General features: G+C 39.8%; 1 protein-coding gene across 13 annotated transcripts in view; it reads left to right on the forward strand.

The window, feature by feature from the left end:
• The window catches only part of Caps2 (calcyphosphine 2), a 53213-nt gene that overhangs the window by 23849 nt on the left and 8665 nt on the right, over positions 1–20699 (forward strand). For 9 of the 13 annotated variants that reach the window (XM_006513814.4, NM_001310675.1, XM_006513815.1 and 6 more), the window contains 7 exons: positions 3755–3874; positions 7731–7805; positions 8511–8606; positions 8696–8789; positions 12445–12563; positions 13485–13564; positions 16683–16837. In XM_006513814.4, coding sequence (XP_006513877.1) covers positions 3755–3874; positions 7731–7805; positions 8511–8606; positions 8696–8789; positions 12445–12563; positions 13485–13564; positions 16683–16837 — 739 coding nt within the window. Of the gene's footprint in view, positions 1–3754; positions 3875–7730; positions 7806–8510; positions 8607–8695; positions 8790–12444; positions 12564–13484; positions 13565–15460; positions 15658–16682; positions 16838–20699 lie in introns of those variants that run through there. The other 4 variants (XR_380413.3, XM_006513817.3, XM_006513821.3 and 1 more) reach the window with 4 other exon arrangements.

Here is a 20699-nt window from a genome sequence, read left to right on the forward strand (position 1 = left end):
AGACGAGGGCCACCATGGCATGATGCTCATTTCTAATCTATCAGGGGACTCTTCTCAAAGACTGATCCTCCACCCAGCAGTCATTAACTCCCTGTAGCTTTTCATCTAACCATTGGCCTTGTGAGATTCTCCTATCCACTTTAGTGTGTGTTGTCATTTTCCAGGTCTTGTTCAGGCAACCATATTGTTGAGACATCGTAAGTGTAGCTTTTCTCGCTGTCATTTACAGAAGATACCATTTGAGAGCTGATGTCCCTGTCCTCTGGCTCTTACAACCTTTCCTCATTCTCTCCTATGATGTTCCCTGAGCTTTAGGTATAGGGTCTGTGTTGTAGGTACATCAGGTGAAGCTGGGCACCCCACAGTCAGTGAGTCTCTGCACTTTGACCAGCTATGACTTTCTGGAATAGTCTCTGTCTTCTGAAAAACAAAGTAGAAGCTTCTTTGATGGAGGTGAGGGATACACTCATCTGCAGGCCTAAGGGTAGTTAGAATATAGTTAAAAATTATACTGTCTTAGGAAAGTGGTTCCTTCTCGGGCCCATGACCTCATCAAACATGATAGCTGGTTAGGTTTACAGTGCCAGGTGTGAATTCTTTCCTGTTGAGCCTTAAGTGCAATTAGACAACTGTCCATTAACCCCAGACAATAAGTGCCACTGTCACACTGTCTCATCCTTGTTGAAGTCTCCGGACACTGGATTTAGGAGGGCTGTTCATCACCTTTCCCCCTTGGCAGCCTGCCTAGCGTCCTCTGGGGCTATAAGAGTTAGTCCTCAGGGAGGAGGCTTCTGGGTCAGATTCAGTTGGTTTCCTTCAAGCCCTCTGTCCGACATGCATCTTCAGCAATATGATCCTACTTTCAAAGTCTAGGATGTAACCAAAGGCTTTGGCACAATTGTTCGGGGAGTCCTTGTCTTCCCTTGACTAGGAACTCAATGGGGAGCTTCCTATCCTGGGCATTTGGAGTTTTGTTAGGTAATCTATGGCTTCTGGGAGGAGCACTAACACCCTAAATGGCGTGAAAACTTAAACAAAAACTTTATTAACACACACACAGATATTTCATGTGATATTAAGTAAACAGGGTAATATTCCCTATGGCCTTTTAAAATGTCATTAGTATTTATCATGTTATTTTAATGATAAAATTTATTCAGATTTGTGATCTCATCAGAGGGGAAAAAGCCTAAGAAAGTAAAAAAAAAAAAATTAAGGGTAAATAGAATTCTATATTCTTATTAAATCGAAGTTTCAAAGGTGAGTGAGGATGACGATGGAAAGCCTACTGAGCTACTGCTGTGAGAACCCTATAGTGATGACAAGCCAAGTCCACAGTTCTACTCCTGCATCCCATGTATGGACGATGGACTAATCTCCTTTCATACTGCAGTGGTCTTAGCGATCTCTCCTGCTACTGGCCTCAAGGTCAAGCAGTTTCTTAGTTCTCCAAGTATTTCTGAATCCAGTGTGTTTGTTATGTCTATTTCTAGGGTGTTGGACCTAGGCCCTTGCTATCTTCTACCTAGTCCATTGCAGTGCCTTGATATGGTGCTGCACCTCTTCACGTTTGCATTCAAGAGTAAAACGGAATAAAAGGGGAGCTGGGAAGTATATGCTCAACTATTGAATTCCTCTGTGAAATGTAGAGTATGACTGGTGTTTCTATCAATATTTAATCCTCACAAAAGTCATGTGAGGTAAGGTCCTATTTATGTGTATGATAACCGTGACCAAGGGAACTTACATAAGAAAAAAAATCTGCTGGGGTTGTGCAGGTAAGCATGGAACTGGAGCAGAAGCTGAAAGCTTTCATCCCTGTCCCCAAATGAGAAGCAGAGAGAGCTAACTGGGAGGGGGTGAGCTTTCGAAACCTCAAAGCTCACTCTCAGTGACACGCCTCCTCCATACTTCATAGTCCTTCTCAAACAGTTCCACCAACTGGGAACCAAATGTGCAAATTCATGCAACTCATGGAGGCTATTCTCATTGCAACCGGCTATTGGTTGTCCAGTCTCTCAGTCTCTGCTCCATCCCTAGTTCCTGCATTTCTTGTAGACGAATAAATTTTGGGTTGAAAGTTTTCTAGGTGGGTTGGTGTCTCTATAGCTCCCTTGGGGTTCCTGCCTGATGCAGGAGGTGGTTTCTTCAGGCCCCATGTCCCCAATGGAGTGAGTCACAGTAAGGTCAGCCCTGTTGAGTCTTGGGTGTCTTCTTTATCCCAGGTCTCTGTCTCATCCTGGAGATGCTCCTCACCTCCATCAGTTGCATATTCCCATTCATTTTCATGGCCATCAGGCCATCTCTCCTGTTCCCACACCTGATCCTGAGGCCCCTCATCCCCTTCCCCATCCCCTCTCCCTTTCTGTTCCCGTCATATGCCTCCTATGACTATCATATTTTTCCTTCTAAGTGAGATTCAAGCTTCCTTGCTTGCGCCTTCCTTCTTGTTTAGCTTCTTTGGGTCTGTGGAGTGTAGCATGATACCTGTACTTTATGGCTAGTATCCACTTATAAGTGAGTACATACCATGTATGTATGGGGGTGAGTGTGACTGGAGGGGATGTGACTGGAGGGGGTGACCAGGAGGGTTGCAGTGAGCGTGATGTAAAGTGAATAAGTAAAAAAAAATTAATTTAAATTTAAAAAATGTTCCTTAATAAACATAAGAAGAAAAGAATCGGTTCAAGTGCTTCCATGGACTCCTTATGTATTTCTTTCAATTTTCTGTGTGTGGCATGTGTGCATGTGCAGGCCAAAAGTTAATGCAATTGTATCTTCTGCAATAGTTCTTCACCTTGGCTTTTGAAACAGTCCCTGGACCTGGAGCTCACAGATTAGATCAGCCAGCTGGGCAGTGATGTCTGGGGTTATTTTTGTCTCTCTCCCCTTTAGCCCTGCGATTATAGATGCGTGCCACTTTGCCTGGCTTTTGGGCACACCTCATGATCTAAACTCATTATTTCATGCTTGTAATGCAGGCACTTCATTGACTGAGGCATCTAAGGCTTTCTTTCTAGAAATCGTGTCCCGTTCCTTCACACTTCCCTGTGCACTTTCTGTGACTGTGCTTATTATCACCTTATAATCGTGAGGTGGCTAGTCTGGTTGTCAACTTGACATACCTAGGAAGGAGGAACCTCCATCGAAGAATTGTCTGTACCTGATAGGCCTGTGGATGTGTCTGTGAGGGCATTTTCTTGATTTTTAATCAATGTCAGAGGACCCGGGTCCCTGGGATCGGTACCATTCTTAGGCAGGTGTCCTGGTTTTTAGCAGAACTGGAGCCTGGGAGAAAGCCTTCCTCTTGGCTTTTGCTCCAAGCTCCTGCTTTGGCTCCCCTCAAAGAAGACCTGCAAGATAAAGAAACCATTTCCTCCCCAAGCTGTCTTTGCTCAGTGCTTATATAGAATCAGGAAGCAATTTAGAACAAGTCTTATTTACCAACATTCCTCCCCATGTTACAAAGTCAGCAAAACCTCTATTTGAAGAGAGCTAAGAGAAAAACATAAAGCTATTTACTCCAGTCATAATTTCTAGGTGTTCTTATGTTCTACTTGTCTGAGGGTACAAATAACTGTATTCACCTTTTACGGGTAGTACTTTTAATAGTTTAATACACTCGTATATGACAAAGGTATTTATGACAACAAGACAAATTGCTACCTGGTGCTTGACAGTTTCCAACTGCTCAAAAATAAGCGAGCATGTATTTTGTCACGTTAGACATCAGACTTTGTGTCCTCCTGCTTAGGGCTGTCATCAGCGACCCAGAACAAGATTTAAACACCAAGAACCAAGAGAGTTCTCGTGTCCCTCCAGACTCAGAGAGGGCGCCACTTCGCGTCAGGAGACGAACTCTGCATGAAACGAAGTAAGAAAAGCTTAATGATGTATTGTTAAAATACACTTCCGCAACTTGCTGAATAAATTTTCATCTCTCTACAACTATGTACAGAGAAGTAAAAGTCTTAGGATCTCAGATCTCAGTGCTGTCTCCTTACATTTTTCCTTCTGCCTTCTTTGCATCCCATTTTTCTTACATTTATAGTTTCAAAGGGAAGTCATAATTCTTTCCAGGATAATAAAGGTGAAAATGAGTAATGGATTAGTTTAGACATCTCTGCCTGAGGATGGCACCTTGCCTGGCTAACTCAGATTTATGTACTATATGAAGAATTAATATGCATAGGAAAAAGACCATCATTTCACACATACCCTGCCTCTTAAGTAGTCCATATCGTTTTAGAACCATAGGAGGATAACCACACCTTTACAAAGACTCTCAGTGAAGTATGTCTGATGTCTTTTCCTCAACATTATATTTAGGAGAATCACACTCATGATGTGATCTCTGGTTGTTTTTCTCTTTGCTTCCCATTATTCCATTATACGAATACACAACAGCTCACCACGCACCGGTGCTTAACATGCCTGCTGAATTATGGATTATACTGTGGTGAACTCTGTTGTGCATGCCTTCTGGTAAACACACATACTCCTGTATGTTGAGTGAGTTTAGACTCTCTGGACCATGTAGTTTGCCTGCATTCAGCTCCTCAAGGCAAATAGTAACCCTCGTGGCAGGATGAGTGGTCCCGTCCATCTTTGCCAGCACTTGATGTTCCCTATGATTTTTAAATTGAACTTCTCTACTGTATTGGTGATTTCAATTTGCAATTCACTGGGGACTAATGATGGCGATTAATTTCCATCTGTGCATTGTTCATCCAGATGTCCTTTCACAGAGTTTGACCAACTTACTAATCTCTTCTTACATTGTTAGTGCCTTTTGTATCTTCCTTTGATAAGTCTAAGCCTACTTGAAAGTAAATATCACCCTGAATTTTGAGTTTTCCTATGTCGCATGTCAAGCTGTCATAACTGCGCAGATAACTTGGGCCCCGCTTTTCAGTCTCCTCTCTGGTTTCTTGCACCTGTCTTAGTATTGCTTCATAACAAGTCCTTGCCGCTTGTTTAAAGTCAATCCGGCTCAGACAAACCCCATGGGGTTTCTTCATTAGGATTTTAAGCATGGCTTCCAACTCCTTTGTTCTCTCCAAAGGAGAAGGAAGGCTCTCTGCTTCATAACTTGGCAGCAAGGTTGGTGTGTGCAGCGTAGCCCTCTCTCTTCTCTTCCCTCTGGAGGCAGCTTCCTGCAGACACACATTTCACCCCTGACCTGAACTTTGCAGGTTTCTCTTCTGTACAAAGAAACAATTAGTCTGTGTGAGTCTAGTGACAAACACTTCCCCTATTATTGCTGTGTGCCCAAACCATGCTTCCTCACCAACTTGGTGAATGAAAGAAGTCACCTTTGGTATTCTAAGTGCTTAATTCTTCATTTTGGACTGGTTCCAGACTTATATAGGGAAGCGTTTGTACCACTCACTGGGCGCCTGGAATTCAATGTGGCCCTCTTCATTTCATAATCCAAATATGGATTTACCTGGGTCCTTTTCCGATGACACCGGGCTCCTTGATACAACTAGCTCTTCCTCCCAGCGTTACTCACCACCGAGAAATGAGTAAATACACTGGTTAGAGCAAGGTTGTCTTCCAGCCATGTCATGTGCTCACATGGTGGCCAGCAGCCGCTTGCCTTGTCTTCCATGACCTTGCTTCCTTGAGTTTTAATGCAAGCATTAAACAAACCCACACACAATGAAGTGAATTCATAGCAACCCATGTCTACAAAGCCCTCAGTAAATGGTGGGTGGTATTGCTGCTGTCCTTTCCCCAGCATTTAAAGTCACCCGAGGAACATAGCGAATGTCCAGGGACTGCATTAGTACCAGTGAATCACACTGAACTGGGAGGATGAAGCCTCAGTGGCTCCTCTCTGTTCCCAAACTCTTACTGAGTTAGCAGGCTTCTGTTTCCTATCTCCAGCTTCCTTTCTGCAGGACCTGGACATGACAGAGGGTAAGCTTTACCTGTTCTCAGTGGCTGGGACCTGCTTTACCACTGCTATTTTATTATTCCTGCAGTCTTCATAAAACTGGATGAACAGTCATAATAAAACCACTGATATCTCTTAAGATAAAGGATATCATCATGCAGAGGGTATCAGAGTGTGTGCATTCGAGTTCTGCTTTATATTCTAAAGAATACTAGGCCTTGGAGTCTTCAGAAGGTCACCAGTGCTATCTATATGAAGATACATACTCTATCTATGTATCTATGTATCTATGTATCTATGTATCTATCTATCTATCTATCTGTCTGTCTGTCTGTCTGTCTGTCTGTCTGTCTGTCTGTCTGTCTATCTATCTATCTATCTATCTGTCTGTCTGTCTGTATATACATATATAAACACACAGACACAGAGCTTGGTTCATCATGCACTCCTTCCCACCATTGTTTCAGTAAGGAGTAGCACCAGCTACTTGTAATAGAAAACCTGATTGATAAGGCTCAATGGGTCACGATTGATTTTCCTGTATAACCAGCTGCTTGGAAGTAGGCATATATTGGTTTTGGTCCTACAACTCATTATGCTGCAGCTCCAGACTGTATCCCTTTAATATTCACAGGCAGGGAGCACTGCCCATCCTCTCATCGTAATGGACAAGAATCTTTCCTGTTGAGATTATTGGCAAAAGTGCTTTTGTTGGTCATCATCACAAGCACTAAGAATCTAAGTGCTGTGCTGTGCAGAAGGCAAAAGAACTGGGTTAGAAATGGTATTTAAGCTGATGTGCAGGCTCAGGTCTGCAATCCCAGCTTTTGCTAGGCCAGCATATACTATATAATAAGGGCATAATAGAAAAGTACATGGAATAGAAGGAAAAGGGAGGGGAGGGAGAAGAGTGGAACGAGGAGAGAGGAGGCAAGTCTTCTGGGACAGCCCTAACCAAAGCTACTGTGCCCTGTTCAGGATGCACCTTTACAGTACCTTGTCCCTGTAGGTGCTGGCATGACGGGCTGATGTAGTGGAGACTGTGTATGGCTCAGACTGTGTATGCCTTTTGGGTCTTTATATATTCACAATCTGAATTTTATTTTTATTTTATTTAGTTATTTTATTTTTTTAATTAATATTTTTTATTACATATTTTCCTCAATTACATTTCCAATGCTATCCCAAAAGTCCCCCATACCCTCCCCCCCCACTTCCCTACCCACTCATTCCCATTTTTTTTTTGGCCCTGGCGTTCCCCTGTACTGGGGCATATACAGTTTGCATGTCCAATGGGCCTCTCTTTTCAGTGATGGCCGACTAGGCCATCTTTTGATACATATGCAGCTAGAGTCAAGAGCTCCGGGGTACTGGTTAGTTCATAATGTTGTTCCACCTTTATGGTTGCAGATCCCTTTAGCTCCTTGGGTACTTTCTCTAGCTCCTCCATTGGGAGCCCTGTGATCCATCCAATATCTGACTGTGAGCATCCACTTCTGTGTTTGCTAGGCCCCGGCATAGTCTCACAAGAGACAGCTACATCTGGGTCCTTTCGATAAAATCTTGCTAGTGTATGCAATGGTGTCAGCGTTTGGAAACTGATTATGGGGTGGATCCCTGGATATGGCAGTCTCTAGATGGTCCATCCTTTCGTCTCAGCTCCAAACTTTGTCTCTGTAACTCCTTCCATGGGTGTTTTGTCTGGATTTTAATTCTCATCTTTAATCTGTGACATTTCAAATTACTGCCACAGCCCCTTGGTGCATTTGTTGTTTTTTATCAAGTGCAATTGTTCTAAAACAATAACTTACAAAATGTATTTTGACAGGATAAGAACCAACTCTGCATTAACAGAGAATGACCTTTCTCAGAAAGTAGAATTTGACGGGAGGGTCTTATCAAGGTAACTGTCACTTTATTATTATGATCTTTACTTCTGTGATTATAATAATGTATTCTTTTCTCTCATAGAAGTGTCAAGATTAGACAAATCATACCAATACAGAAAAATGTGAATTTTTGGGTTATATGATTTTTAAGCAATGATTATTACTGTTGTATAAATTATGATACTGTGGTGCAAATATGTTAACTAAGAGTATTTAAAAATTGATTTTATAAGTCTTTTGAAATATTGGATAAACTTGCCTATTACTAATAGAAGTTTCTTATCTATTTAGAAGTTAATTCCTATTTCAGATGGTTAATTTAGTTTTAATAGTTTGAGTTAACAGATTACTGATAAAGGCTATGACAAAGAAGATGGCTTTTTAATTTTTTTTAATCTCAATCTGGTAAACTTTGCAAGCCCTGAGTTTTTAAAGGCCTTCTGCTTTATCTTAAGTCTCTGTCATTGAGCTACCTGAGTTGTGACAGAGCTGGACGTTCCCCACTGTTAAGCTTATGGCGTTTTCTTTATCCAAATCTCAGTCAGGGATTTCTGCAAGCCGTATCATATTTCCCCTAAAATCTGCAGCGACCCTTATTAACTGACGCACACCTAAGGGGGTTACAGTATCTCCACTTGAGATGTATGATCTTAGTTTATCACTTACTTTAAAAACAATCCCCGTGTTTAAATATCATTGGCATCATCTTGTTTTTCTAGAAATGGACGCGATGCCTGCCGGGAACTAATTGGGTTTTTCTTTGCCCACGACCAGTCCCTAACTGTGTATGAATATCGGATGTTCGGGAAAAACAGGTGTGCTCTGAAACACTGTCAGAACTCTAGGAGATTGACCCCAGAGGCACCAAATGCCTTCATTCTTGTTGTTGTTGCTTAACTTCTAGAACAAGTGTGCTTCCTTTTATTAAAAAAGACATTTATCATCATCAGTGTGGACGAAGAAAAGGAAAGCAATATGAGCTTGGTGACGTCTATACTGTAAGTGTGTGTGATTGTGTGTGAGTATGTGAGTTTGTGTGTAAGTGTGTATGTGTGTGCTGGCAATTACTCTCTGTGTGTGTGTGTGTGTGTGTGTGTGTGTGTGTGTGTGTGTGTGTGTGCTGGCTCTATACTCTGTGTGTGTATGTGTGTGTGCGTGTGCTCACACTGGCACTATACTGTAACTGTGTGTGTGTACGTACTGGAATTATACTGTTTTAAGTGTGTGTGTATGCTGACACTATAGTGTAAGTTTGCAAGTGTCCTGGCAATATAATATAAATTTGGATGTGTGCTGGCACTTAATACCATGTGACAGACGATGCACATTTTTCTGGTGTGGAGCGAGATCACTGCTCCAGTTTATTTTGCTGATCAGCGACATTTATTTGTGTGCACGGTGATTGGTTGATCAATCCCAATCCTCCAAATCTTGAAAACAGTATTTATTTCCCATAAACATTCACACGCTATTTCGTTTTTCTTTTCTTTTTGATTTTTTTTAATTGGGTATTTATTTCATTTATATTTCCAGTGCTTTCCCAAAAGTCCCCCACACATGTTGTTTCTTAATGGAGACTGTTGCCATGAGAGCTTGTTTCTCACTACTGTTGTAGCTCTCTGTACAAGGCCTGTTCAGTGCAAGTGGCTCCCTCAGTATCCCCAGGACTAATACGCCATGGAAGGAAGAACTTGATTTTCTCTGTGGACTGGCACTGCCCTCTGGAGCTGTGCCTTTGACAACCTGCTTCTTGTTGCTTTCCAACCTTCCCGAGTGGGCTGAATTTTTAAATCACATACAATGAAACATTCTCTGTACTGATCATTCATGTAATGCTTATATATGTTCACATTCTAAACACTGGAGATGAAAAAGCGAATAAGCAAGAATTGTTCTTTGTTTTGTGGCAATTGCAGCATATTGAGAATCAGATAGGAGTCAGATTGGAGACACAGTGGGTTCAATTCTCTGGGCTGTAAGAGTCTCTGGAGAAAGTGACATCTGAGGTTATTAAGGACTCTGAGGGTACAGGAAAGGCTTCAAGGTGGAGAAGAACATGTATAAAGAACAAAAGCAAGAAAGTAAATGGATTACCTGGAGATGTGAAAGTAGGTCAGTTTGTTTGGAATGTAGACATAAAGAAAGTAGACTTGAGATGAAGAGATAGTTCAGTTGGCAGAGGGCTTAATCTTGCTAGCAGGGGGACCTGGGATCAAATTCCAGAACCTATGTTAAAAATTCAGGACTTGGTAGCACACACTTGTAATCTCAGTGCTGGGGTGACAGAGACAGGTCATTTTAGGCTTATTGGCTGGATGCAGCTTAGTCTGTTTGGCGAGTTCTGGAACACAGAGAGACCAGGTCTCATTAACAACAACAACAAACAGAGGTAGATAATATATATGGTATGCTACCTGAGAATGTCCTATGGCTTCCGCATACATACACCTATACTCCCCATGACTAAATAAAAAAAGATCCTTATACCAAAGAGCAGTGTGTAATATACTACAGAAGAGAGGATGTGGGTAGAGTGGAGAGACTGCATGACCAGATTTGTAATTTAGAAATATCTCTGGGAATGCAATGTGTAGAGTGGTTTGAAGAGCAGGTGTGTAAGCCATGGATTCGATGGATATTAACCTAGGAGAGAACTCATGGTGTATTGAGAAGCAAGCATCAATGGCTCCAAAGGTAGTTAGAGGATAGGTCTTCAGGAGATGCAGTCACTGATGTGATGATGGTTTCAGGATGGAGTAAAGGGGGAGGACACTCTAGACATCTTAATCTTGTGTTAGCTAATCCATGCCTGTGACATTCCTATTTGACTCTTGATGTCTAGAGGAAGTCAACTCGCCTCCTTTTGTGCAGTTCGAAGATAACAGGCTTACTTTCTATTGAAGGTGACAGTCAGTACCAGTTCTGAGCTGCTGCTGTTGCACCTCGGTGTAGTTGCTGATCTGCTCTGACCCTCTGTCCTCATATGAACCAAATGTGGAAAGTCATTTTCTTCTGTAGCTCAGGAAAGTGCGGAAGAAAGGAGTTAGAGATGAGGCATGAATGGAGAAAGGGAAGTAGAGAGAGGCAAGAAGGAAGGAAGAGGGAAGGGAGGCATCACCTACCTATGGGAGACTTTGTGTTTACACAGCACATTTAGAAAGGTTACCTCAGCCAGGCGGCAGTGGTGCACGCCTTTAATCCCAGCACTTGGGAGGCAGAGGGAGGTAGATTTTTGAGTTCAAGGCCAGCCTGGTCTACAAAGTGAGTTCCAGGACAGCCAGGGCTACCCAGAGAAACCCTGTCTTGAAAAACCAAAAGAAAAAATAAAACAAAAAGAAAAGGTTACCTCAGCAGGGTTGTATACACAGCATATTTTAAGTGTTGTATCTCCCTTGGTGTTTACCTAGGCTGGTTTATCATCCTAGGAAAAGACTCATTGGCCACAAAGCTAACATTAGATACCTAATTTCAGAAAGAATCCATATCCATCTCAAAGGGAGGAGAACCTTCCTACATCACAGTTACTGATTTTCTAAAGTAACTATTCCAAGAGGGAGGAAGGGGAAATCATGTCCCTTCTGCTCTGTAGGAAGAACAAAGCCTCTAGGTTTGTTGTTGTTGTTGTTTTGTTTTCTTTTTATTGAGTTTGTGTTTGTCCATATATTGGTCACATTCATCACATGTGAAGCAACTCTGAAATTAGAATAGTAATTCTCAAGATCAGGTTAAGAATCTTTGATAGAAAATTTGTCATTGATGCTTTGGTAAACTAATTAGGTTAAAATTCGGTTTTGTAGTTTTGTGATGTCTATCATCAAATGATGAGGTGAAAGACCGTGATTGATCTACTTGGGTTCCCCAGTCTCCGAGGCATCATCTTTCTGTGAATCAAGAGCTCTTGTCCTGAATTTGGGGATTGTCTTAGGGTTTCTTGTTGTTGTTGTTGTTCTGTTGCTGTGATAAAATACCATGAAAAAAGAGAGAGAAAAGGCTTATTTGGTGGCAAGTCCAGATTGCAAGTCACCATCACAGAAAACTCGAGGTGGTAGGAACTTGAAGAAACATGTCATGTTATATCCACAGTCAAGAGCAGAGAATGATGAACCAATACTGCACACATGAGAGGGCTCAACATGCTTTCTCCACTGTTAGACATCCTAGGATCCCCTGCCTAGGGAATGATGCCACCCACAGTGGGTGGATCATTCCAACTGAATGTTAAGAGCCTAACACCCACTCATGCTCACAGGTCAGCCTAATATAGACAGTTCCACACTGAGACTCCTTTCCCAGGCAATTCTGGATATTATGTCATGTTAAGCAAACTGACCATCACAGAGATCACCACACATTCAGCAGAACTCATGCCATCCCTTCTGTGGTTCTTATCTAGTACATGGATTACCTTTTAGTCACATGACTATTGTATACTGTGTTAGGGTTTTCTTTTGGGGGGATTAGTTCATTTTTCTATAGTATTAGTTGGATGTAGTCCTTAAATACTCTTTAAATCTACTATATTTTGGTCACATTAGAACATACCAAGGCAACTATGATAAAAACCAAATCTCTTCCATCAGAATGAGCTGTATTTTAATTTTAGGTATTTTCTAGCTTTAAGACTTTTTTTTTTTCGTCTGTTCATTTCCTCAGGGTGCAACTTTGACATTTTTGAGCTGTGATCAACCTAGCCTTCCAAAGACCATAAAAGAAAATGCATTGCTTAGACTTCGAATTACAAATATTGATCAAGTAGCTTTGAATTCTCTGAAGTAAGTTAAATGCATGTGTCATTTTGAAAGTACGTGATAACAGCGTAGTTTGAATCTCAAAAGGAGTTTCTATCACAAAGCAATTCACATTTCAGAAGGCTTATACTTTACAAATCATAGCTGTGTATATCTGCATTATGTCCTGTATTATAATCAAACTTACTTCATGATTTGGAACATATATGGCAATTAAAAATGTAAAATTGTTCTGTTTTATAATCAAGAGAATGTATTAATTTGTCCTTTTATTTTTTAAAATGCTATCAAAAGTGGGGCTTTAAAAGTTAGGCTATCAGTTCAGCATCATAACTGTTTCCTACATTGTTGGTGTAATATCTTTTATAGCACAAAAAGCCAAGGCCCCTATGGTGATACAATTTATTCATTGACAAATATATATATATATATATATATATATATATATATATATATATATATATATATATAGTGAAACAATAATGTTACAAATAAAAAATTACATTGAAGGCTATTTTAAATAATAGAAATGCACATTCTTCTTGTTGAATGACACTTGACAGTAATTATTATTTAAATGGTAATAATTGATATTATATATATATATGTATATATATGAGAGTGCAGTCTATAATCTAGCTCTGAGAATCTTTATTAATGCATCTTCAAGGCATTAAAAGTCTATTTACAGTTTATACTTTGTAAGCTAAAGCTGCTTTTAAATAGATAGTTATAGTTACATATTTAAAAACATTAAAGCAGTCATGAAAATTAATATCTTCAAAGACTGGAGTGCTTTTATAGCTCTGGATTTAATTCTCCAGGGAATCAAAAGCAATGGGCAGAAGTGGGGCTTTCTCTAGCTTGTACGCCTCCACAGCTGTTGAGAGCATCATTGAGTCTGGAATGGGGAAGCAAAGCTTAGCCTGTCTGTTCTCACTTCAGAGCTGCCTCTGCGGAACATGGGGAAGAAGAGGCAGTCAGTCCGGAGGCTCATGATCAGTTGGTGCTACAGGCCATTCAGGGTATGCTGCGTCTTCTACAATCTCACACATGATTTTACTCATTATCATTTAGAATTGTATTTGAGATACTTCCAAATTTTCAATTTACAATTTTTATTTTTTAAGAAAGTACACAATATACTTTATAGAAACATTTTACATATATATATTTGAGATGGTACAGTGACTTTATTTATGTGAATGGCTTATTTCATTTTATACAATGCCTCCACATTTATCCAAGTTGTCATAAATGGTAGGACCCCTCATTCATAGCTGACTTGCATTCTACAGTGCATGAATATGCATTTTCTTTTTTTGAGCCTTCTAAACAATTTTTATTAGATATTTTCTTCATTTACATTTCAAATGCTATCCTGAAGTCCCCTATACCCTCCCCCCACCCTGCTCCCCTGCACACCCACTCCCACTTCTTGGTCCTGGTGTTCCCCTGTACTGGGGTATATAAAGTTTGCTAGACCAAGGGGCCTCTCTTCCCAATGATGGCCAACTTGGCCATCTTCTGCTATATATGCAGCTAGAGACACAACCTCAGGGTTATTAGTTAGTTCATATTGCTGAAACATTATATATATATTGTTAAATATATATATTTTAATCAGAGATATTTATGTGAATGTTGAATCACTGATAAATCCCACCTGAATCTTAAACATAGAATTTATTTTCCGTAAACATCCACACATTGTTCCTTAATAGAGACTGTTGCCAATAAAGCTTGTCTGTTGGTATCTTTGTGTGTGTGTGTGTACACACACATATACATATGCACACATATATATGTACATATATATATATATATATATATATATATATATATATATACTTTCATGTATATATACATATATAATATACACACACACATACACATGGGTACTATGTATATCTTTATCCCACTAAAACTTTTATATATATATATGTGTGTGTGTGTGTGTATACATATATATGTATGTATATATATATATATATGTATGTATATATATATATACACATATACAAATACATATACATACATACACATATATACATATACATACACATACATACATATATGTGTGTATATGTATATATGTGTATGTGTGTGTGTGTATATATATATAATGTTTTAGGGGGCCAGGGGATGACTAAGCAAATAGGAGGGCCTGCCACTACGCTAGAGGACGTTAGTTTGGTTCACATCCCCCACATCATGTAGCTCACAATTCTCTGTAACTCCACCTGTCGGGGCTCTGAGGTGCTCTTTTGGACTTTATGAGCACCCATAAGCGTGTGTGCATTTACCCTTACACAAATGCACAAATATGTAAATTATTAATAAAATAAACCTTGATACCCAAATATATACATAAATAATAAAATAGTTAAAAAGTATTTTCAAGTTTTTTATTAATGGTACTAAGCAAGAGGGTGTAGTTATAATAATAATTTTAGAAATATTTGATATTATGAGTTGAATTATAAGCTAAATAACGTGTAAAATTGACATTTTTAAAAATTAAAAGTATATTAACTTGTTTGTGTAGTGTGTATTTGTGTGTGTGATACAGCATACAAGTGAGGTAAGATGACAACTTGCAGATGTCAGGTTTTTTCCTACAACTCAAACTCAGGTTGTCAGGATTGGCAGGTACCTTTCCCCATTGACTCATCATCTCCATGGGCCATGATACATATGTATCTGCATATGGATATGGATATATATATATGTGTGTGTGTGTGTGTGCATATATATGTGTATCTGTATGTATATATACATACATGTCTATCTACACATACATTTGTACATACACAGATACACTTACACTAGGGCTCACACTGAAACTCAGATAGATTGCCGCTCACTGTGCAAACCTGACTGCTCTAGAACTCACGGCAATCCTCTTTCCTTATCTCCAGAGTCTGGGAGTATAGGCAGGAACCACCATGTCCTTGTACTTGCCTAGACGATATCCTGAAGAGACTAGTGGCTTAGTGCCTGACATATCTCCACCTCATTTTCTATTGAATGTGCTCTGACGTCTGTAAGCAGATCCTGCTGTTCCGTAGACACACAACTTTGTGTAGATCCTTTGCAACTCTTCTTCCACCTCTCGGTGAGAGTAATGTCTTATTACCTTTCCCTGGGAATCCAGAGGGGACAGAGGAAATGTAGATAGACTCTGGACACTGAAACATCTTTACAATTGTCTAAGGCCTGGCCTTCTAACCAGTGCAGTGTAGTAGGTGATACATACAATTCCTCTATTGGATTCCATCATCGAGGAGGGAGGAAGGTATAAAACAAATCATCAGAGAAGTCAATATATACTTCTAGAATTTTGATGAGTCCTGAGATAGTATTCGTGATCAGACATTAAGGAAGCGAGCAGCTGCCTGTATGGTTGGCTGAGACTGGCTCCGCCCTTGTTAGCAGGTCTTTCTCTCTGCTCTGTCATCGACAACACAGTTTTTGTCACTAGTGAAGCTCGTGACAGTTGCACTCTTCTTTTCTAATGTATCCATTGTAGTACAATACAGACAGCATTATATGTGCTAGAAGGAGTGTTTAGGAGCCAGAGACCTCTAGAATTTTCTGGATAAAATAGTTGCTATGAATATGTAAATATGGACGAGTATGCCAAGACCCAGATGTCATTTCACACATTTTGTTCCAGATTTCAACTTTTAAACTACTTAAAGTTTTTTGAACTGATATTTTTGGTGTGTGATTTGTCAGGCATCTATTCTGAAATTCAGTAGTGTAAATAAAAAAAAATAGGAAAGATATGGGGCAGTTAGAAAAGATGATCTAAACAAGAGAAACTAAGATTGTAATCTTAAGACTTAGATTACTTGCTTATGAATAGAGAGGAACATTGTCTCCCTGTATGTAGCATGCGACACTTTCACCACACAGTGGTGCTGTGGCTCTGCTGTATCATGAATATGCAGTTGTGTCTGACATTGTGGTTATTAAAAACATTCTCCTTTCCAAAGTCAGCCCTACGCATGTATTCATTGAATATTCACATCTTCTTTTCCATTATTATCAACTTATTTTCTCAGAAGAGAAACAACTGCAATTTGAAAGCTTGGTGCACAGAAGCAATTAGCTCCCCTCTCTCTTTTTACTAAACAGATAAATTGAAAGAACAACTGCACAAGAAGGGTGCTCGTATTTTGACTGGATTGGGAAGATACTTCCAAGGTTTGGACAAGGAAGGGAATGGGCTTTTAGAAAAGGCAGATTTTCAGCAAGCTCTGAAAACCTTTCACTTGGAAGTGTCTGAACAGGTATGTACCACACAGCATTTTCTGCTCTGGGTGTATTCTTGCATGGCCTTGCTCACTTTTCTAATGAAATTCTAATAGCCTATTTTTTAAAACCCTCTGCTATCAGGGTTATGCCACGAGGCCACAAGTCTCATTTATTTTTAAAATGTTTACATCTATCCCTTTATCATATGCTTCTGAAGTGTTTTATAGCCAGGCATATTGTTAAACTCTGTAATGACGTACTCTTCATCTCGAAATCTTCAAAACTGAAGAAAGTGGTCAATACATGCATCAAACAGAGAAGGCGGCTTTAGGAACCTGTGTGGTGGTACTCACTTCCAAGCTAAGTTATCAGGAAGGAGCTCTAAGATGTTGGCAGGACCCCTGGGGGAGGATGCATCAGGCTGGGTTGTGAATAATGAGGAAGAATTAACCAGGCAAGGGTAGAGAAGAATAATAGCAGACAGTGGATCTCCCAAGAAGAGGGGTTCCTGACTCAGAGAATGGTCATTTCCTGGAAAGGAGAAGCAGTCTCCCAGCATGAAGTGTGGCTCTTCCCTAAGCCACAGGGACTTACTTCACTCTGACATGAATCACACTAGATCTCTGTGTTCTAGATTTTTCTCATCATTTGGGCCACAGCTTTCCTTAACAGAGGAGCTCTGCTGCCTGAACTCCGATCCTTTCTGTATCAGCGTCCATTTTAGTTTCTTCACAGCAAGTTGTGTCTGTAAGTGAAATGTCACATCCCATCCAGATGGGGACCAAGGTGGCTCAGGTTCCTGCTCTTTATTTAGCACCTTGAACTGAGTCTTCCATGGCAAACACGGGCACAGTAGCACATCACTGGGGCAATTAGACGGGAGAGTGGGAGAGATTAAGTTTGTTGCCCCAAAGCCTTGTATGCTATACTTGCAAGTTTTGCTTGTAGGTTAAAAGTACACAAATGATTCAGATGTGGATTCTTTTGTACTTTTCTCTTTTGCTGAACAAAACAATTGTTTTGTCACATGATGTAGTACGTGTCTGAAATTTAGGTTCATGTAAAAGCATAATCACTTAGCCATGTGACACACAAGTGTTCTGACTTTTCTTATTGACAGGCCCTGCCTGTGCAATTGTGAGACAGTTGCTATGTCTAGGATGGCAGAGAAGCTCTAATAAAAAAAAAATCACATGGGAATTTGCTTTATCAACTGTAAAATTCGGTGTCAGGGTGACATGGCTTATCACTGTTGGGACACAATTGTCCTTTGGATTGTTGTGATAATAACATTGAAGCTTGTGGTGTGTCTGGTGAGACAGACCAGGGACCATCCACCTTACCACCTTTCTTTCATAGATGAACAAAATAAAACAAGAGTAGGAAATTAGAATTCACTGGTATATCTTTGTTAAACAGACAGGTCAATCGCAACTGATAGAGGCCCAGGGTCCACATAGCTTGTCCCCTGGAATGTGGGAAAGTACTGCATTCCTCTGGTGCTTCTGTATTTGTTCGTGAAATGTTTATAACTAGTGAACAGGACTAATTATTCTAAGATTTCTGCCTTGATTACTTTTCTAGTGTTGTGACAAAACTCCATGGCCAAGGCAATTTATAAAAGAAAGTGTTTAGCTGGAGGCTGTTAGTGCCCGAGAATGTTAAAGTCCAGGACCCTCATGGTGTGGAGCATGGCAGCAGGCAGGCAGGCAGACATGTCACTGGAACAGTAGAGATCCTACAGGTTGACACGACAATCATAACACAAAATTCGAGAGCTAACGAGGAATGGCATGGTCTTTTGAAATCTCAAAGCCCAGCCTCAGGGTCATACCTCCTTCAAGAAGGCCACACCTTCTAATCCTTCCCAAACAGTTCCACCAATGGGGACTGAAACATTCAAATATATGAGCCTATAGGGGCCATTTTCATTCAAACCATCACAATTACTAAGAAGGATAATGTAAGCATGCAAGTTTCATACTTTCTCATATGTTTTGTTTTATGTAAACTTGATTTTTTTTTTTTTGGAATCGGTCCTAGAGTCTTATACATGCAAAGTAAGTATCATACCATTGATCTACATTTCCAGCCATATCACCTATTTTAACTAATATTTTTATTTTGCTTCTTGTTATATCACCTATGCAATATACATGCTTATGCAACCATAAGTGCATACAGGGAGATGTGAGAATAAGATTTCACCAGCCCTGGTCTCACTGTGAAGTAGATCATATTTGTAAAAAGACACAGTTGTTCGCTCTTATTTTAAATAAAAAGTGGTATGTTCTGCAAAGAGCCAAGTTTACATAGAAATATTATCAATGAAGCAAAAATTCCAATTGAATTAGTTTCTATTCTGAATCACATGTAGACACATAATTTTTTTGTTACTAAATTGCACTACTTAATTTTTGAAAATCCTTCTTCTGAGCCTTGAGAAGTCCTTTTAAGTCTGATATTCTTTAAGTGAACATGTTTGCCTCGTGTTTGTTTTGACTCATGATTCGTAAAAGTGAAACTCAGACTCGGCTATAACTCAACTATACATACACATATTTTTCTTTGTAATGCATGAGGCATTTTGACACACAAAAAATAACGGTATAGGGAGGCTGGGTCTGTTGAATCTTAGCTTTCTAATTACAGTTTTATTTGAAAAGATTAGGAATTGGAAGAGAATAATTCCTGAGTATCTGCTTGCCAACTTGGGTGTTTTATTTACAGCCTCATTGAAAGTCAACATCGTGATAGAATCATTGAGAATATATTTCTCTGAGCTTCAATAAAGGAATACTGTAACTTCTTTTGTTATTACGAACACTGAGTAGAATAGGGTTTTAAACAGCACCTTTGCCCAAGAAGCCCACGACAGTGGCAGTGAACAAATGGACATAATGTGTTTAATTAGTATCATCCTCCTTAGTATAAATTTGGGAATAGTTCAGAAGTCATTCAAACTTTCTGTGCTCCCAAGACCAGAAGGAACCCATTAACGGTCCCAGTGTGGCTGGTGTTTTAGAACCTGTATAGACTTTGAAATTGTCACAGATGGATTACATTTAAAAACAGAGGAATGTTCAAAGCCGAGTGCACAACAACCATATTATTTTATATAAAGACACTGTCTTAGTCAGGGTTTCTATTCCTTCACAAATACCATGACCAAGAAGCAAGTTGGGGAGGAAAGGGTTTATTCAGCTTACACTTACATACATACATACATACATACATACATACATACATACATACATACATTTCATCACCAAGGAAGTCAGGACTGGAACTCAAGCAGGTCAGGAAACAGGAGCTGATGCAGAGGCCATGGAGGGATGTCCTTTACTGGCTTGCTTCCCCTGACTTGCTCAGCCTGCTCTCTTATAGAACCAAGACTACCAGTCCAGAGTTGGTCCCACCAACAAGGGGCCTTTCCCCCTTGATCACTAATTGAGAAAATGCCTTACAGTTGGATCTCATGGAGGCATTTCCTCAACTGAAGCTCCTTTCTCTGTGATAACTCCAGCTGTGTCAAGTTGACACAAAACTAGCCAGTACAGACACTGAGAGGTAAATGGTGCAGGTATAGTGTGTAGAGAGAAAGGGAGAGATTGACCAAGTGACATAAATTTTCATTTGGATAAGAGGATGAGTTTTATCTACTGCACAGCCTGGTAAATATGGTCAAGAATAATGAAAAATGTATTGTGTGTTTAAAAATAGCTAAAAGAGGTTTTAAATATTCTTAATACTTTGTTGTTACCAAATCTTACTAAATATTTTTACTAAAATGTTAAATATTTGACAGAGACAGTATTTAGTCTGGCTTGATCTTTCCGCAGCATCATGTGCATTAAGATATCATGTTATGCTCTCTGCATGCACCATTATTTATCA

Source organism: Mus musculus, chromosome 10 (assembly GCF_000001635.26).
Source record: "Mus musculus strain C57BL/6J chromosome 10, GRCm38.p6 C57BL/6J".
NCBI classification, from domain to species: domain Eukaryota; kingdom Metazoa; phylum Chordata; class Mammalia; order Rodentia; family Muridae; genus Mus; species Mus musculus.